Source organism: Sceloporus undulatus, chromosome 2 (assembly GCF_019175285.1).
Source record: "Sceloporus undulatus isolate JIND9_A2432 ecotype Alabama chromosome 2, SceUnd_v1.1, whole genome shotgun sequence".
Lineage (NCBI taxonomy): Eukaryota > Metazoa > Chordata > Lepidosauria > Squamata > Phrynosomatidae > Sceloporus > Sceloporus undulatus.
In genome coordinates, this window is record NC_056523.1 from 107,140,689 (window position 1) to 107,155,918 (window position 15,230).

Genomic DNA, 15,230 nt, shown 5'->3' on the forward strand with positions numbered 1-15,230 from the left:
GATTGGATCTACTACATGAGCTGAAGTTCGAGACACAAGAAAAAATCGTGAAGGAGAAGAGCAGGGAGCTACTGGAGGAACTCATGAAGACGGAAAGAGGATATTATTACATCAAAGTAGATTAATAATAAGAAGTGGGATGAATTAGGGATAAGCTGGGGGGGGGGGTTGAGGATGTATTTCTCCTCCAGAAACTGTGAGAACCTCTCCTCCCCCAGGGTTCAGGGTAATAGGGTTCAGAAGGAAAAAAGGGGGGATACTGTGGGGGGGGATGGGGAGAGGGAGGGAAGGAAGGAGTAGAGAGGAGGAAAGGATAGGTGCTTCACAATAAGGACCAAATAATAATAATAATAATAATAATAATAATTTTTACCCCGCCTTTCCATAAAAAATTATCAAGGTGGCTTACAAGAAAACTTTTACGATTATGATGGTTAATAAATTAAGAGTTACAACATTAAATGTTACAGAGTTGGGATCCATTATGAAAAGGAGGAAAATGGAAGCTTTATTAAATAAGGATAGGGCAGATATAATCTTTTTACAAGAAACACATCAAGTGAAAGAAGGGGCTAATGAATTAAGATTAAGGTGGGCAGCTATGTATGAGAAAGCATATGGGATTTCTAAAGCAAGGGGGTAGCAATCATATTTAAAAAATGGCTTCCAAGTTTCTAAGGTTAAAAAGGATGAAAATGGAATATTTATACCTCTGCAGGGAAAAATGGAACAAGAAGAATATACATTGGTAAATATATATGCTCTGAATGAGAAACAGGTAGAGAAGGTATTTAAAGAAGTGGAAAACGTAAGAAAGGTGTTATAGTAATGGCAAGGGATTTTAATAAGGTAATGGATAAATGGAAGGACAAATCTATTCCCACTGTAGGAGAAAGATATAACAATATTAGAGACCTGAATAAAATGATGAATAGAAAGGAGTTAAAAGATGTTGGGAGGGTATTAAAGCAAGATGAAACAAAATTTACTTATTATTCACATAAGAATTATCTAAAAATTTACTTCCAATGGTAAGACAATGGATCATTAATTAAATAGATACCCTGAGACCTTGCCATTCAACAACAGAATGGTACACAGATCAACATGTTAATCGCTTCCTCTCGACCAATAGTGTGTATGTATATGTATGTATGTATGTGTATATATATATATATATATACATATATATATATATATATATATATCCCACTCTCTTCCATGCCAGCATTCTCTAAAGATGCCAGCCACAGCTGCTGGTGAAACATCAGGAATAAACTCTTCTAGAACAAGGCCTCATAGCCTGAAGAACCCACAAAAAACTATGGATGCCAGCTGTGAAAGTCTTCGCCTTAATAATAATAATAATAATAATAAAACTTTAATTTATATCCTGCTTTTTGTTACCACAATCAAAGCGGTGTACAACCTTTTTAAAAAACACAATATATACAATCCCCCCCTCACATTAATACTTGCTGTTTCCCCATTAACCCCAGTGGTGATAATGGAAAAATTCCCAACAAATTTAAAGACAGAATTGGAGAAGAGATTAAGAAAACAGAAAATAATTAAAACAAAAGACTGGGTAAAAAAAGATGGGTATAGGGGAACAAATAAAAGAGAGACTACAAGGGATAAATGTATCTTGGTTAAATTGTATACAACTAGAACAATGGATAATGAAATGGATAAGGGAAAATAATGAATGCAGAGAATATACAAGATTTGAAAACATGATTATACAAAGGGAAAATAAAGAACAGAATGAAATGTTAAAAGGTACCACAAGTGAAATTTATAAAATATTATTGGAAACTGAAGAACTAAATGATTACTTTAAAGAAATATGAGGTTATGATTTGGAGCAACCAATAAGTAAACAGAGTTGGGGAAAAATATGGGATTTGCATATACTGAAAATAAAAGAGAATTATTATAAGTTGGTTTGGAGATGGTACCTGACTCCACTATGATCAAGTTAAATAGGACTCTGGCTCCTATATCCACATGTGGTGTAGTTGCTACAAAGCTAAAATCACCCCTCTCTATATATTCTCTGCTGAAATTCCATAGACTTCAAGGAGGTCATTCAGTAGCACCTACTATCAAGGTTTATCAAAGAAAAATTGTTTCTCAGTTATTATACAGAGCAGAAATTTGGGGCTACAAAAGTGTCTCAGATTTAGAAACTGTTCAGAACTTATTTTTAAGATCCATGTTGGCTGTCCCTAAGTGTACCCTTGTCTCTTTTCTGAGAGCAGAAAAAGGCCAAACGATTCTTCAGGCAGGTACACATACTGCTCTTGCCTTCTACTGGCTAAAGTTGTTATCCATGAGTGATTCCAGGCTCCCCAAAAATGTTTTTTATAACAATTATCTGTTAACTCTCCAAGCTCCTGGGTAATCTATACAGTAGTTAGAACAATATTGCAGAGCTATGAGCTTAATGTGGACTCACTTCCAAATTATGCCACCCGTACAGTCAAGCAACTGATTAAAGAGAAAAGTCATCTTGCTTCCAAATGGGCCGATCTTCAGTCACTCTTGAACTCGTCTTTTTCTTTTTGGTACCCATTGTACGAGACATCATACAAAACATTGTTTGGGCTAGAGCATTACTTTATTAATCTTACTCTGGCCCTTGCTAGAAAAGCATTTACACTCTAAGGTACCAATGTATGCCTTCTGCCCATTTGACAGGCAGATAATAACACTCCTGTCCATCTAAGACTATGTATCTGCAAAACCGGGGAAGTGGAGAATATCGAACATTACCTTTTACATTGTTCTCTGTATATATCTCCTAGACATAGGTTTCTTGAATGTATTTTACATTCCCTTTTCGATAGATCTTGGTTTCCGCAGATTTGTGTTCTTTTGGCCAGCAACAATGTATTTGTTACTTCTATTGTAGCAAAATTTGGTTTAGCTGCTAGCAAGATTAGAATCAGTTTTCTCCATCGGAATGATGGCTAGAACCGTTCTAGTTTTATATTTTTATTATTTTATCATTTATGATGTATTATTGTTTTTTGTTGATGGGTCTCTCTTACTAATTTTACTATGTTGTTTTATTTGTGCTTTTTGTGCCTTTTTTAAATACTGTTTTTGTATTTACTGTTTGGGTCTATTTTATATTGTGACGGCTTTTAGCTTTTAACAGTAAACTTCTATTCTTCTAATAAAACCCATAAGTACAGAAATTCTGGCAAATGGTATTTGAAGAAATAAGAGATAATAATAATAATATGTTTTATTTATAGACCGCTATTCTGCAATGATCATACGCGGTGTACAGTAAAAATTGTAATACAATACAAAATACAAGGTGACAGTTAAAGGGGGAGAAGTCTCGTCCTTCAGGCAGTTCCTGATGTTGCTGGGTCTGCCTGATCGCTCCCTCTGAGGCCAAGATGACAGTTGAGGAGGGAGGGGCCTCTTCCTTCAGGCAGTCCCTGATGTTGCTGGGTCTGCCTGATCGCTCCCTCTGAGGCCAAGATGACAGTTAAAGAGGGAGGGGCCTCTTCCTTCAGACAGTCCCTGATGTTGCTGGGTCTGCCTGATCGCTCCCTCTGAGGCCAAGATGACAGTTAAGGAGGGAGGGGCCTCTTCCTTCAGGCAGTCCCTGATGTTGCTGGGTCTGCCTGATCGCTCCCTAATTGGACACAGTCTTGAAATCAGCCCAGATATCACTTTATTATCAATTTTTGATAAGATTAATCATACTTAAGCTATTAAAGATTTGATTACAAATTTATTGACAGCAGCAATATTAATAATATCAAGAAAATTGAGAATTCAAGGTAGCTATCAAATAGAAGAATGGTCTAAGAAATAAAAAAATTTGGGATATTGCTATTCATGATAAATTACATGTAAATTTAAAGTTAAAAAATAGATTATGGAAGAGGAATGATTTTGCAGTGGTATGGAATATATTTATAGAGGATGTTTTCATAAGAAAAAAGAGGTGTATGAGAGTCATTGCAATTTTGGAAAACTGATTAATTCAATGGTATATACAGTGCTGGAAGTAGGGTGCACTGTGTAGTAGGGTTGAAAAGATTTATCTATTTTTAAGTTTAATTATGTGGTTTTTTAAAATTATAAATAATTTTTTTTAAAGAAGCAATTGAGAAAATTGTGGCATGTCTTGGATGCATTTTAACATGCTTCAAGAAGATTGGGAGATCTCTGTTGGGAGCAGTTGTTGATCACTCAGTTTATAGTGCAGCTACTTCCTCTGCACTAGCAACAATTGCACCACACCCTCTTAGATAAATGTAGGACAGTGACATGGCCTTCATCTTCCACATTGTATGCCACTGCTGTTAGGTTGCCTTTGAATCAGAAGAGGCTTCCTTTGGAAGATGCATATTATATCTTGAGGTACTCATGTAAGTGATATGCCTCTGTTCACCCACCCATTGGTAGGGGAGCTTTGGTATGTCCCATGCTAGGATGTTTCCACCTCCATTGCTGGAAAAAAATGTAGTTGGAAATATCTTCCCCACCCAGAACAGAGGAGGCTGTTTCCATTGACTCTGCAAGGGTGGTTGTTAGTTACTTTTAGTTTGAGTTTATGGTAGTTTCTATTTATTATACTTATATTTGCATTGAATGCTCTCTGAGTCTGTTTTGTATCCTTGGCTGTAATATTGACTGAGGGATGGTGGGGGTTGTTCCCTCTGGTGGTGACTCCTTCAAGTCTGTTTTCCTGCCTACCAGAGCGATCAACCCATGCTAGGATATTTCCACCTACATCACTGAAAATGAACATCTCACAGGTAAGAACCAATGTTCCCTTTTCACGTACTACACTAAGGGCTATTCTAACTCATGCAAAACTAGATACATTTGCTGTAGATAAAAACCCTTTAGTAATTCACCAATCATGTATTTTTGCATCCAGGCTAAGACTTAGTGGAAGCCAGTTTGGAAGATGTGTAAGCCTTGATTCAGCTAACCATACTGCTCTGAGGCTTGAATGCGATAAAAAACACAAATGGATTTGTAAGAGGCAAGAGTGTAAGTTTTATAGTATGGTTCTGAAGATGAAGAAGATATATATTTCAAAGTGTATTTATGTTGCTCTTGACAGAATGTGAATAAGGTATACTCCTTTGATTAATTCCTATTCCCTGATATGGAAAGATGCCAGGCTGCACATGTATCCTTCATCACATTTAAAAATCAAGGACCTCCATATGAGAAAAACAGCCATGCACCCTGACAGAGTTTGCCTAGCAGATTAGTCAAGTTACTCCTGAGAAGAAGAGGGCTTTCCCTTGAGATGCTCTGTCTGTGGTGAGGTAACAATCAGCAGGGCATATCCATTCTGTGTGAAAAATTCTATAATATTCCAAAAAATGTTATGACAGAATTACAGATTCCCTCTTGTAGTTGTGCCTTTCTTCACACTCATTTCCTCCTCTGTCTATACACACAAGGTCACTGAACACAAGAAGGCCAAAATAGTGTTTAAGAAAGGCATGAGACTTCTTTTGGTTTTGTGGAATACTCTTTATTCTGCACCCAGAAACACACACAAAAAAATCAAGTTATTTTAGCCCCTGAAATATACTGGAATTTCCATGGGGTCAGAAAATATCCCAGAAGTAACTCCTTTGGTTCCTGGTGTTACAGTACAAGAGGCATGGGAGAAAACAGTGGCATACATGCTTACAACCCTTTCTTCACTGTCCTATAGTCCAGCTGCCACTCTACTGTCTGCGTGCAAAACTGTTTTCTTCCCTAAAATATTGGCATCTCTGATTTGAACTACTAGTTAATGTTTGTTCTCTTTGCTTAATGCAAAAATAAACAATACACACATCTCCCACACACAATCAGAAGCATACAGTTCTGTGATTAATTAATTATACTTGGAAATTGTTACCTGATGAGATGTGTGAAAGGAAAAAGAAAGCTATAAAAAGCTATTCAGGCAAAATGGCATAGCCAAGTATAAAGAACATAATTTAAAACATATTTGAAACATTCCAAAAGCATCCTTGTGTTAGAATTCAAAGTGGAGATTTCTTCCCCCCGCCTTTTTTTCTTCTCAGTGGAAGACCTTTTTGATGTCTATACTGATCAATTTTTGTCAGGACCTCTAGACCCAATGTTTTATACATCTCTTTCTAATGCTGTAATGGACTGCTTAAGTAATTCAAACTGCACTGGGATAGTGCAGGATTACCAGTACTTCAGAAGAACAACAGGCATTAATACAATTATTACTTATGATGAAACTGCAACTTCATATGTAAGACGAGGTATGTTGGTGTATTTGAAATGAGGATCAGCAAAAACCTTTATATTTTGAATATACTTTTATTATTATTATTATTATTACTATTATTACAATAAAATATTCCAGCTTAATTCATATTTGTGTTCATATTGTTCTTACAATAACATATTTTCTTCTGTTTCCATTTGTTCCTATCTTCTATAAGACTTCCCCCCATATCTTTAGTTTACCTTCTCATAACATAATCATGCTTTGTTGTCCCTTTCCCCAGTACTTGTTATACAAATTACCTTTAGAATTCTAAATAATAAATTTCTCATCATTTTCCACAATAAAGTGTAGCATGTTTTGCCTTTTTCGTTCCCCTTTGCTTATATTTAGCTCTTGATTTTAGTATTGTCATTTAATCATCTTTTCTTTTTTGTTATTAATTTCTCATTAGTTGTTTGTGTATCTGATGAAATCCTGTTTTTCCAAATGTTTCTTATTTCCTCATTTTTGTTTTGTCTTTTTCAACTGTAATTTTAACATTTTTCTTTTCTTTTCTTTCTTTCTTTCTTTCTTTCTTTTTTTTTTTTTTTTTTTTTTGGGTTGGTTTTATCTTTTGTCCTGTCCTACTAGTCATTTCAGTTTTTTTAAGAGATTCTTATTCCCTATGTCCCTTCCTAGTATTCTAAGGGCCTGAACAGACAGGCCGAAATAAAACTGCTTTGAGTCACTTTGGAGGTATGATGTTTAAATGACACACTCATCTTAAGAGGCCAGAAGCTGGACCGACGCTGTACTCTAGCCCTTAGGACTGGAGTGTAGCTTTGGCGCAGTTTCCAGCTTCTTAGGATGCATGCAGCATTTAAACAGCATACCACCAAAGTGACCCAAAGCATCTTTATTTTGGCCTGTCAGTTTGGGCCCAAAGACTGAGTACAAAACTCTTTAAATTTTAGATGTTAATCTGTTATTAATCATAAATGTTAGTCTGAAAAATCTTTATATTTTACAAAAATAATTTTTAAAAATATCTACAAAAATACTTAAGAGAGGTTAGGTTTTAAATGCATGTTTTCATTGTCATTGGTATTCTAATGTGATCCATTTTTTAATTTAAAAAACCTAACATGTATTTCTATTTTATTCTTATTTTTTCTTGTATCTTGACATTAATCTTTGTGAAATCTAAACTCATGATGGCTTAGAATACCATTTCTTGATCCCATTTAGTGATAGAATCATAGATTCATAGAGTTGGAACAGACCACAAGGACCATCCAGTCCAATCCCCTGCCATGAAGGAACACAGAATCAAAGCATCCCTGACAGATGGACCATCCAGCCTCTGTTTAAAAATCTCCAAAGAAGGAGACTGCAAGGGAAAACAGCTCTTACTGTCAGGAGGTTCCTCCTAATGTTTAGGTGGAATTTCTTTTCCTGTAGTTTTCCTGTAGTTCTCTGGAGCAGCAGAAAACAAGCTTGCTCCATCCTCAATGTGATACCCCTTCAAATACTTAAACAAGGCTATCATATCACCTCTTAACCTTCTCTTCTCTAGGCTAAGTATACTTAGCTCCCTAAGTCTGTCATAGGGTTTTATGGTTTCCAGACCTTTCACCATTTTGGTTGCCCTTCTCTGGACACGCTCCAGTTTCTCAACATACTTTTTGAATTATGGTGCCCAGAATTGGACACAGTCTTCCAGGTAAGGCCTGACCAAAGCAGAATAGAGTGGTACTATTACTTTCCTTGATCTAGACACTATATTTATATTGATGCAGTCTAGAATTGCATTGGCTTTTTTAGCTGCCTCATCATACTGTTGACTCGTGTTCAGCTTGTGGTCAACTTATAAGTTTATGTCTTTATTCTTTTCCACCATAAAGAGAGGTGGTAAATGTTATTATTTATCTTGCTTCTCTGTGGAGAACAATATATATTCAACTCAGTCACCTTTCTCAGGCAAGAAAACCATTCCCAACAAATTCCCAAAGTATGAGGGCTATAAAACACTCTACTGATGTTCCCTCTCTCCCATTTCTTGCAATTAGTGGTGTTAACCATAAGACTCAGTTTGCAGTATAATACGGAAGGATGGCCTGTGTTTAGCTATACAGTGGAATTCCCTTTTACCTTCCCCTCAAATTGCCTTGACTGAGATTCACAGTTAAAATTGAATGACTGTGGCACTGTTACTTTTGTTACATAAGCAAAAGAAAAACAAAATAAAAAATTAACATCCCAATCAATTAATTTCTCACTGAAATATCTTTTTAACAAATGAAGTGTCTGCAAATTCTCATATTTCAATCGAGCAGGTGTCAAATTTCAGAGCTCATAAATACTTGAATTGATCATTTAGAAAACCAAAATTCCAGTATGTTTAATGAACAGCAACAAGTTGTCACATTTCTAGTTATAGCACACTCAACCAGATCTTCTGCAATTTCAGGGGCATATTCTTTTTTTCTTATGTATTTTTATTAACAGTTTTAAAAGTACAATAAAACTTACAGAAATTAAAAAGAGAAGGAAAATATACTAATGTTGAAATTTCTGTGATTTTTTTTTAAACACAGAATGCTCTTTTGGTTACTATGGTTATAACTGTGCCTCGTATTGTAAGAAATGTTATGGAGGATTCAGATGTAGTTCAGTCACTGGCCAGTGCCCTGAAAGGATGTACTGTATTGGTCGATTCAAAGGTGAAATGTGTGAATTAGGTACTGTATTATTTATTTATATATTGATCTTTCTGTTTATGGCACAAATCAAAATAAATCTGAATTAATTATTTTGAAAGGATGTGTTTTTTTAATTTTATTTTATGGGAAAAGATTTGCTAATTTTAAACTTCAATAGAGGTTAAAGAATGAATTGAGCATATTTTTGTAGGCTTTCATCTCTCAGGTAGAATCAAAGGCCTTCTGAAAGTACTTGCTTAAACAGTAATATGTTGGGGGGGGGGGAAATCCCTCCACAGTTTATGTCTCCATCCATCCACCCAGCATGCATAAGGTGGGGTGTGCTGTAACCCCTTTATACCCAACCCTTATATCCATTTACATCTTTCTCCAAGTTTCTTTTCTTGCTTCTTTATATTTTGGAGAAATTGCACAGCCTATGAATTTCCTGGATGTGCTTCATTAGTCTCCATGATAGAAAATAATAGGAAAGACAAAATATACATATTCAAAAACAGGTGAATATACTAATATACTAATATACTAATATTACTACTACTACTACTACTACTACTACTACTAATAATAATAATAATAATAATAGTATGTTCAAACCCAACACAGCAATTTCCCCCTCCACAGGCTCCCTTCCCACCCCTAGGCAGGTAAAAGAGAGCAAGAAGCCAAAACTTTCTTGATAGCATGACCTGTTTAGCCAGCTGGTCACATGTAGTATTCTCCCTTTATTTTTGTTTACTAGTTGTCTTTGCAGGGAGTTGTTTCAGCTGCATCACTTGAATGATGTTAGGTGGGCTGCTCTCTACAGAGGGTATGCCAAAAAAAAAAGTTCTGTTCCATTCTTGCCTTTCAGGCTGAGAAGAGGAGCAGCTCAACCTTTTTACTGCTGGAAGTGAGCATCTTAAAAGTAAAAACCAATGTTACTTTTGCTTCCACTCCCCCCCCCCACCTCCTTTGGCCATTTGCTGGCAGGTGCGTAACGGGGTGCAATAGAGAGTCATCCCACTTAGTTCCTATAGCTTGACAGTGCACTCAAGGATGACATCAGATTCAGAACCAAAATCTTCTTAATAATATAATTATACATATTTAGGCATGAAATACATTTTTTTAAAAAATGTTTTGATGGTAACTGATATACTGGCAATTACGTTTCTCTATAATTAAACTAAAAGTCACAGGAAGACCCTGTTCCTGTGCTTAAACATATTTACATTCGTTTCTAGAATGTATGATAACTTCCCTGACATGAATATTCACTAAGCTTTCATTCACTTAATAAGCTTTAATTAATTTTAAAAGAGCCACTTGGTCTAGAGCAGTGGTTCTTAACCTTTTCTTTATCAGGAACCCTGTAACAGTGGGAGTCCTCCCCATTGTCTGATAATCTTCTTCCTAGATAACAAAGGGATAAATGTGTGAGGAGGTAAAGTTGCATTGTAATGAGGCTGAGTATCACAGAAATGATGAGATAGCAATTGCCAATAAGATGTTCAGATTGGCAGAAGCACAAGGGAAGCTTTGAGATTTTTCTCAACAGAGGTTATAAAAACCCTTAAAAAGACCATGAGGGGTTCTTTAACAAAGGGAGCTTGGGGGATGGACACTCTTGACCCCACAGGAAGCTGGGCAAGACTCAACAAAAGGGTCCAGACTCAGCCATGAACATCAAGGACTACAAACCTATCAGATCTGTAAATACAATAGGAGAATGTATTAGCTAGTCTTGTCAGGTTTTGGTTATTTTTCCTGGTTTGGCTGAAATGGCCTAATCTGTATCTAACCTGTAACTTTCAATCAGTGCCTGAAGGACAAGATGGTTCTTCATATGAAGAGATGCCCCGTTGATGTTAAGCTCCTTACATGGAATGAAACCTTTTCCTTTAAAAGTACTGCTATTTCTCCTGTTCCTCTTTCATGTGGCTTGGCTCGGTATTCATCTCCTCACCAAGGATGGGGAGGAGAGGAGGAAAGTCTTTGCAGCTTCAGAAAGTACCCCAAAGTAACTTACTACTGTGTTATTAGAGAAAAGGAGGGCCAATTCAGTAGGTGGTGGAAGCTTAGTTCATTTAAGATGGTCTCAAGGGGTCCCATCCAGCTAAGGCAGAAGCAGGAGGGAGGAAAGAGACCCCTCACAGATCCTCTAAATATCTTTTGTTACCACAGACCCCAAAGACCTAATTCAAGATTTAAAAGAGCAGCAGCAGCAACAACAACAACAACAATAATAACTGAACACTGAACCATTAATAATTGCACCATCCATTAAATCTTTACTCAGAGGTGCCAGAGGGAAGACGTTTCTCCTGTTTCTTCCCATCAGTTTGCAGCTAGAATGGATGGAACAGCACTGCAGAAAACCACCCAGCCAGCCTTTGCCTTGGTTCTTGTCATTTGGGTGCTTTGCTGTGGGGAGGTGGTGGGTTGAGCAGTCTTCAACCCTTCTAGCTTTCATGTACCCTCTATAATGACAGCCCCCTAGTAGTCCATGGACCACAAGATAAGAACCAGTGGTCTAGAGTCTTGGTAAACATGCATATTCCAAAAGCATCCCAAGGAAGGAAGGGGGAGTTAGCTCTCCCTAAATTTTGAAGTGAAATCTATTTCTCAGTAAAGAGTACAAGACTTTCCTTTGACTCTTAAAATGGGTTTAACGAAAACAAATTGTGGCATCTTACTTGAAGAGGGGATTGGGAATCCATATTGATATCCTCTTATCTCCCCCCCCCCCCAGGAGAGTTGGAGATACAGTGTTCACAACAATACTTTAATATCAAATATAAAATGAAAATATGGAAAAATAATTTAGAAATCCTGATCTGTGTCACATAGATTATAGCTCTCATTGTGTGCTTTCAGATCACCTCTGATTTCTTACAAAACTATCATAGAATTTTCTTGACAAGCTTTATTCAGAGGAGATTAACCATTGCCTTCCTCTAAGCTAAGAGGGTATGAGTTGGCTGAGGCTACCTACTGGGTTTCCACATCTGAGTAGGGATTTGGCCCCGGTCTCCCAGAGTCCTACCCCAATACTCAAACCACTACACCACACTGGCTCCCTATAACTATCATTGGACATATTAATATTTGGTGATATAGGGAGATACATCTCACTTGATCTAATGACTGTATAAACAGTACATTTCATTATATAATTAAAATATTTTTCTCTTGCTTCCAGGCATCAGGCATCCAAAATGTCCTCACAATGCCCCATGGTGGTATTATGATGGACATTGTTACTATTTTGAAAAGGAAATGAAGGGGCCACATGCATGGGCAAATCTACAGTGTTCCTATTATAAAGATGGTAAACTTGCTAGGATTGACGGTGCAAAAGAGAAGGTATTGTGCATGAGCAAAGGGATTATTTGGGGGCAATGCCAAGTTATGTTTGGAAAGTTTATAAGCTTTGGTTATTTTCTGTTTTCAAGAAAGGGTGTCAGAGATACTTTGAAAAGCAATCAATCACCACCACTGTTCAGCAATAGCAATAGCAAGTACATTTCTATACCGCTTATCAGTACACTTAAGCACTCCCTAAGCGGTTTACAAAGTGTAAATCTGGATACTCATTTTAGGACTTCGGAAGAATGCAAGCCTGAGTTGAGCTTGAGCCCTTTTGCTGGTATTGAACTCGCAACCTTATGGTTTGTGAGTGAGTGGCTGCAATGCAGGCATTTAGCTACTGTGCCACCGGGGCTCCAGGGTTCAGTCCAAAGTTATGTGTAGTAAGGGATGCCAGTGTTACTACAGAAGATGGTTTTTGTTTTTTCAGCTAATCTACTCTCTAATAATAGGATTTTCTTGGCACGTTTATTCAAGGGGGAAGGGTCACCATGGCTATTCTCTGAGGCTCAGAGAGTGTGACTTGCCAAAGGTCACCCAGTGGGTTTTTTATGCTCAATTGGGGAATTGAACCTTGGAGAGTCCTAGTTTAATGTTAAAACCACTACACCACATTGGCTCTGGATTGCCTTAGGATCACCATAAATCAACAGTGACTTGGAGGCACACAACAACAACAGCAACAACAACTCCTCTCTAATTATGAGCTTAATGATATTTGAATCCTACAGACAGCGCTACCTATTCCATTTTAAAAATGGTTGATGGGATTGTGCCAAGGTCCCAGTAGTAGCAGCCCTTAGATGACATGCATAGTACAGTACATGTAAGACAATAACTCTATTCTGAATTATATATAAACAAATCCTTTGACTAAAAGAAGGTAAATTATATGGAGAAGAAAATAAAAGATTACTTTTTATAAACTTAGTTTATAAACTTACACAATGCTACCTGTACTTCTGCTATTCCTGAATCTCATCATCTAGCACTTCTTCTTGCTTCATTTTGTATTGTCTCCCATAGTGTTTTCTTGGTATTAGACATTCAGCAGTGGCTTACCAGTGTTTTTTTCTGTGCAGTACTAACAGGAGTCAGCTGTGGTGCCACTGCCTTGCCTCTGAGAGATGCTCTGCCAATATAAACTTCTATTAAATAAAATAAATATTACTGCTGCTGTGTTTGGGGCGTGCAATGTCTAAACACCATGCCCCGGATGCACCCCAATGCTGGCACTTTTTACCTGTCTGTTTCAGGCCATAGTTAATCTTTAAATGATAAATGAATTATTAAAAGTCATTACATATATAATTAGAGTCTAATGATTCAAGAACTAATGAATCCCTAGAAAAAACTGATTTAGCAAAATTTTCTTTTGGACATATATTTTTTAAAGCCAGCATAATTCTCCTGATTAACCGCAGAAAGCCATTCAAAACCTAAAACCAAATAAGATTAGATGATTATAATCTCCCCCCCCCCAAATGTTTTAAGAGCAAATTTCTCCTTAGATACTCATCTGGCAATTAAGATTGTACTAATTTTAAATTTACATCAATACACAAAAGAAGTGGACTCATAACATTCCATTATTTTACCATACCATGATGCAAAATTATTCACTAGTTAGTAGATTGATTAGGCACTCCTGAACAAAGTGCAATACAGCACACAGGTACATTTTAGACTGCTTTCTGTTGCCATTTGTTACATTGAAATGGTCTTATTAATTTAAAACGTGCAAGAAAATTGAGATGCGGTACTCTTTCTTTAAAATGTCATGCTAGCTTTGTACTCAACAACAGGAAATAATATATACTCATGATTACAACTTATTCCCCATTAACATCTGCAGGAGAAAAACAGTTTGCATCCTATCTACATTGTTCATTGCAGCAGAGTAAGAGGCTGGTGAATTAAGAACACAACAATTATTTCAGACACAAGATGCCCTCTGTGAGAAGACTGAGTTGCTACCCATTTTGTTTTAGAAGGTTAGGGTACACTAAGCAGAGCATCTGAAGATGGCCTAAATAGCTGGACAAATTCTCATAGAAGCAAGTATTGTGGGCCCTCAACATGTGCTGGAGTTAGGGATGCAGGACCCCTGTGAAAGTGGGAAAAATGTGCAGGTCCTCCAGTTCAACTCTGTGGTCAACAGCACAACATCTGGTTAAGGTTTGTCATAGGACCTAGAGATTCCTTTGTTGTTGTTAACTGCCCTTGAGTTGATCTTGACTGACGGCGACCCTGTGGATGAGACAGCTCCAAGATTCCCTATCCTCCACTGCTCTACTTAGTTCCTGTAAATTCATGCCTGTGACCTCCTTCAAAGAGTCCAACCATCTAGCATGCTATCTTTCTCTTTTTCTATTTCCTGTCACCTTTCCTAGCATTATTGGTTTTTTTTTCCAGTGAGTTGTGCCTTCTCATGATGTGACCAAAGTATGACAGTCTCAGTTTAGTCATCTTGGCTTCCAGGGAAATTTCCAACTTGATCTGCTCTAGGACTCAGTTTGTCTTTTGGCTGTCCACAGAATCATTAGTACTGTTCTCCAGCACCACATCTCTAATGAATTTATTTTTTTCCTATCTGCCTTCAGCTCTCACATCCATACATGCTAAAAGGGAATACAGTGGCTTGTATGATTCTAATTTTCATGCTCAATTATATATCTTTGCATTTTGGGATCTTTCCTAGTTCTTGCATAGTTGCCCTCCCCATTCTTAGTCTTCTTCTGATTTCTTGGCTACAGTCCCAATCTGGTCAATGTTTGATCCCAAGTATGAAAATTCTTTTGCTACTTCTATTTCCTTATTGTCTAAGTTGAATTTGTGTAGGCTTTCTGTGGTCATTATTTTTGTTTTCATTATGTTCAACAATAAGTCTGCCTTTGCACTTTCTTCTTTGACCTTCCTTAGTAGGTGTT

At 37.0% G+C, this 15,230-nt stretch overlaps 1 protein-coding gene across 1 annotated transcript in view; it reads left to right on the forward strand.

Annotated features, from left to right (window-relative positions):
• The window catches only part of LOC121920386, a 97,381-nt gene that overhangs the window by 36,981 nt on the left and 45,170 nt on the right, over positions 1-15,230 (forward strand). Inside the window, exons 9-12 of the mRNA XM_042447520.1 lie at positions 4,916-5,031; positions 6,072-6,281; positions 8,827-8,970; positions 12,134-12,297. Coding sequence (XP_042303454.1) covers positions 4,916-5,031; positions 6,072-6,281; positions 8,827-8,970; positions 12,134-12,297 — 634 coding nt within the window. The remainder of the gene's footprint in view (positions 1-4,915; positions 5,032-6,071; positions 6,282-8,826; positions 8,971-12,133; positions 12,298-15,230) is intronic.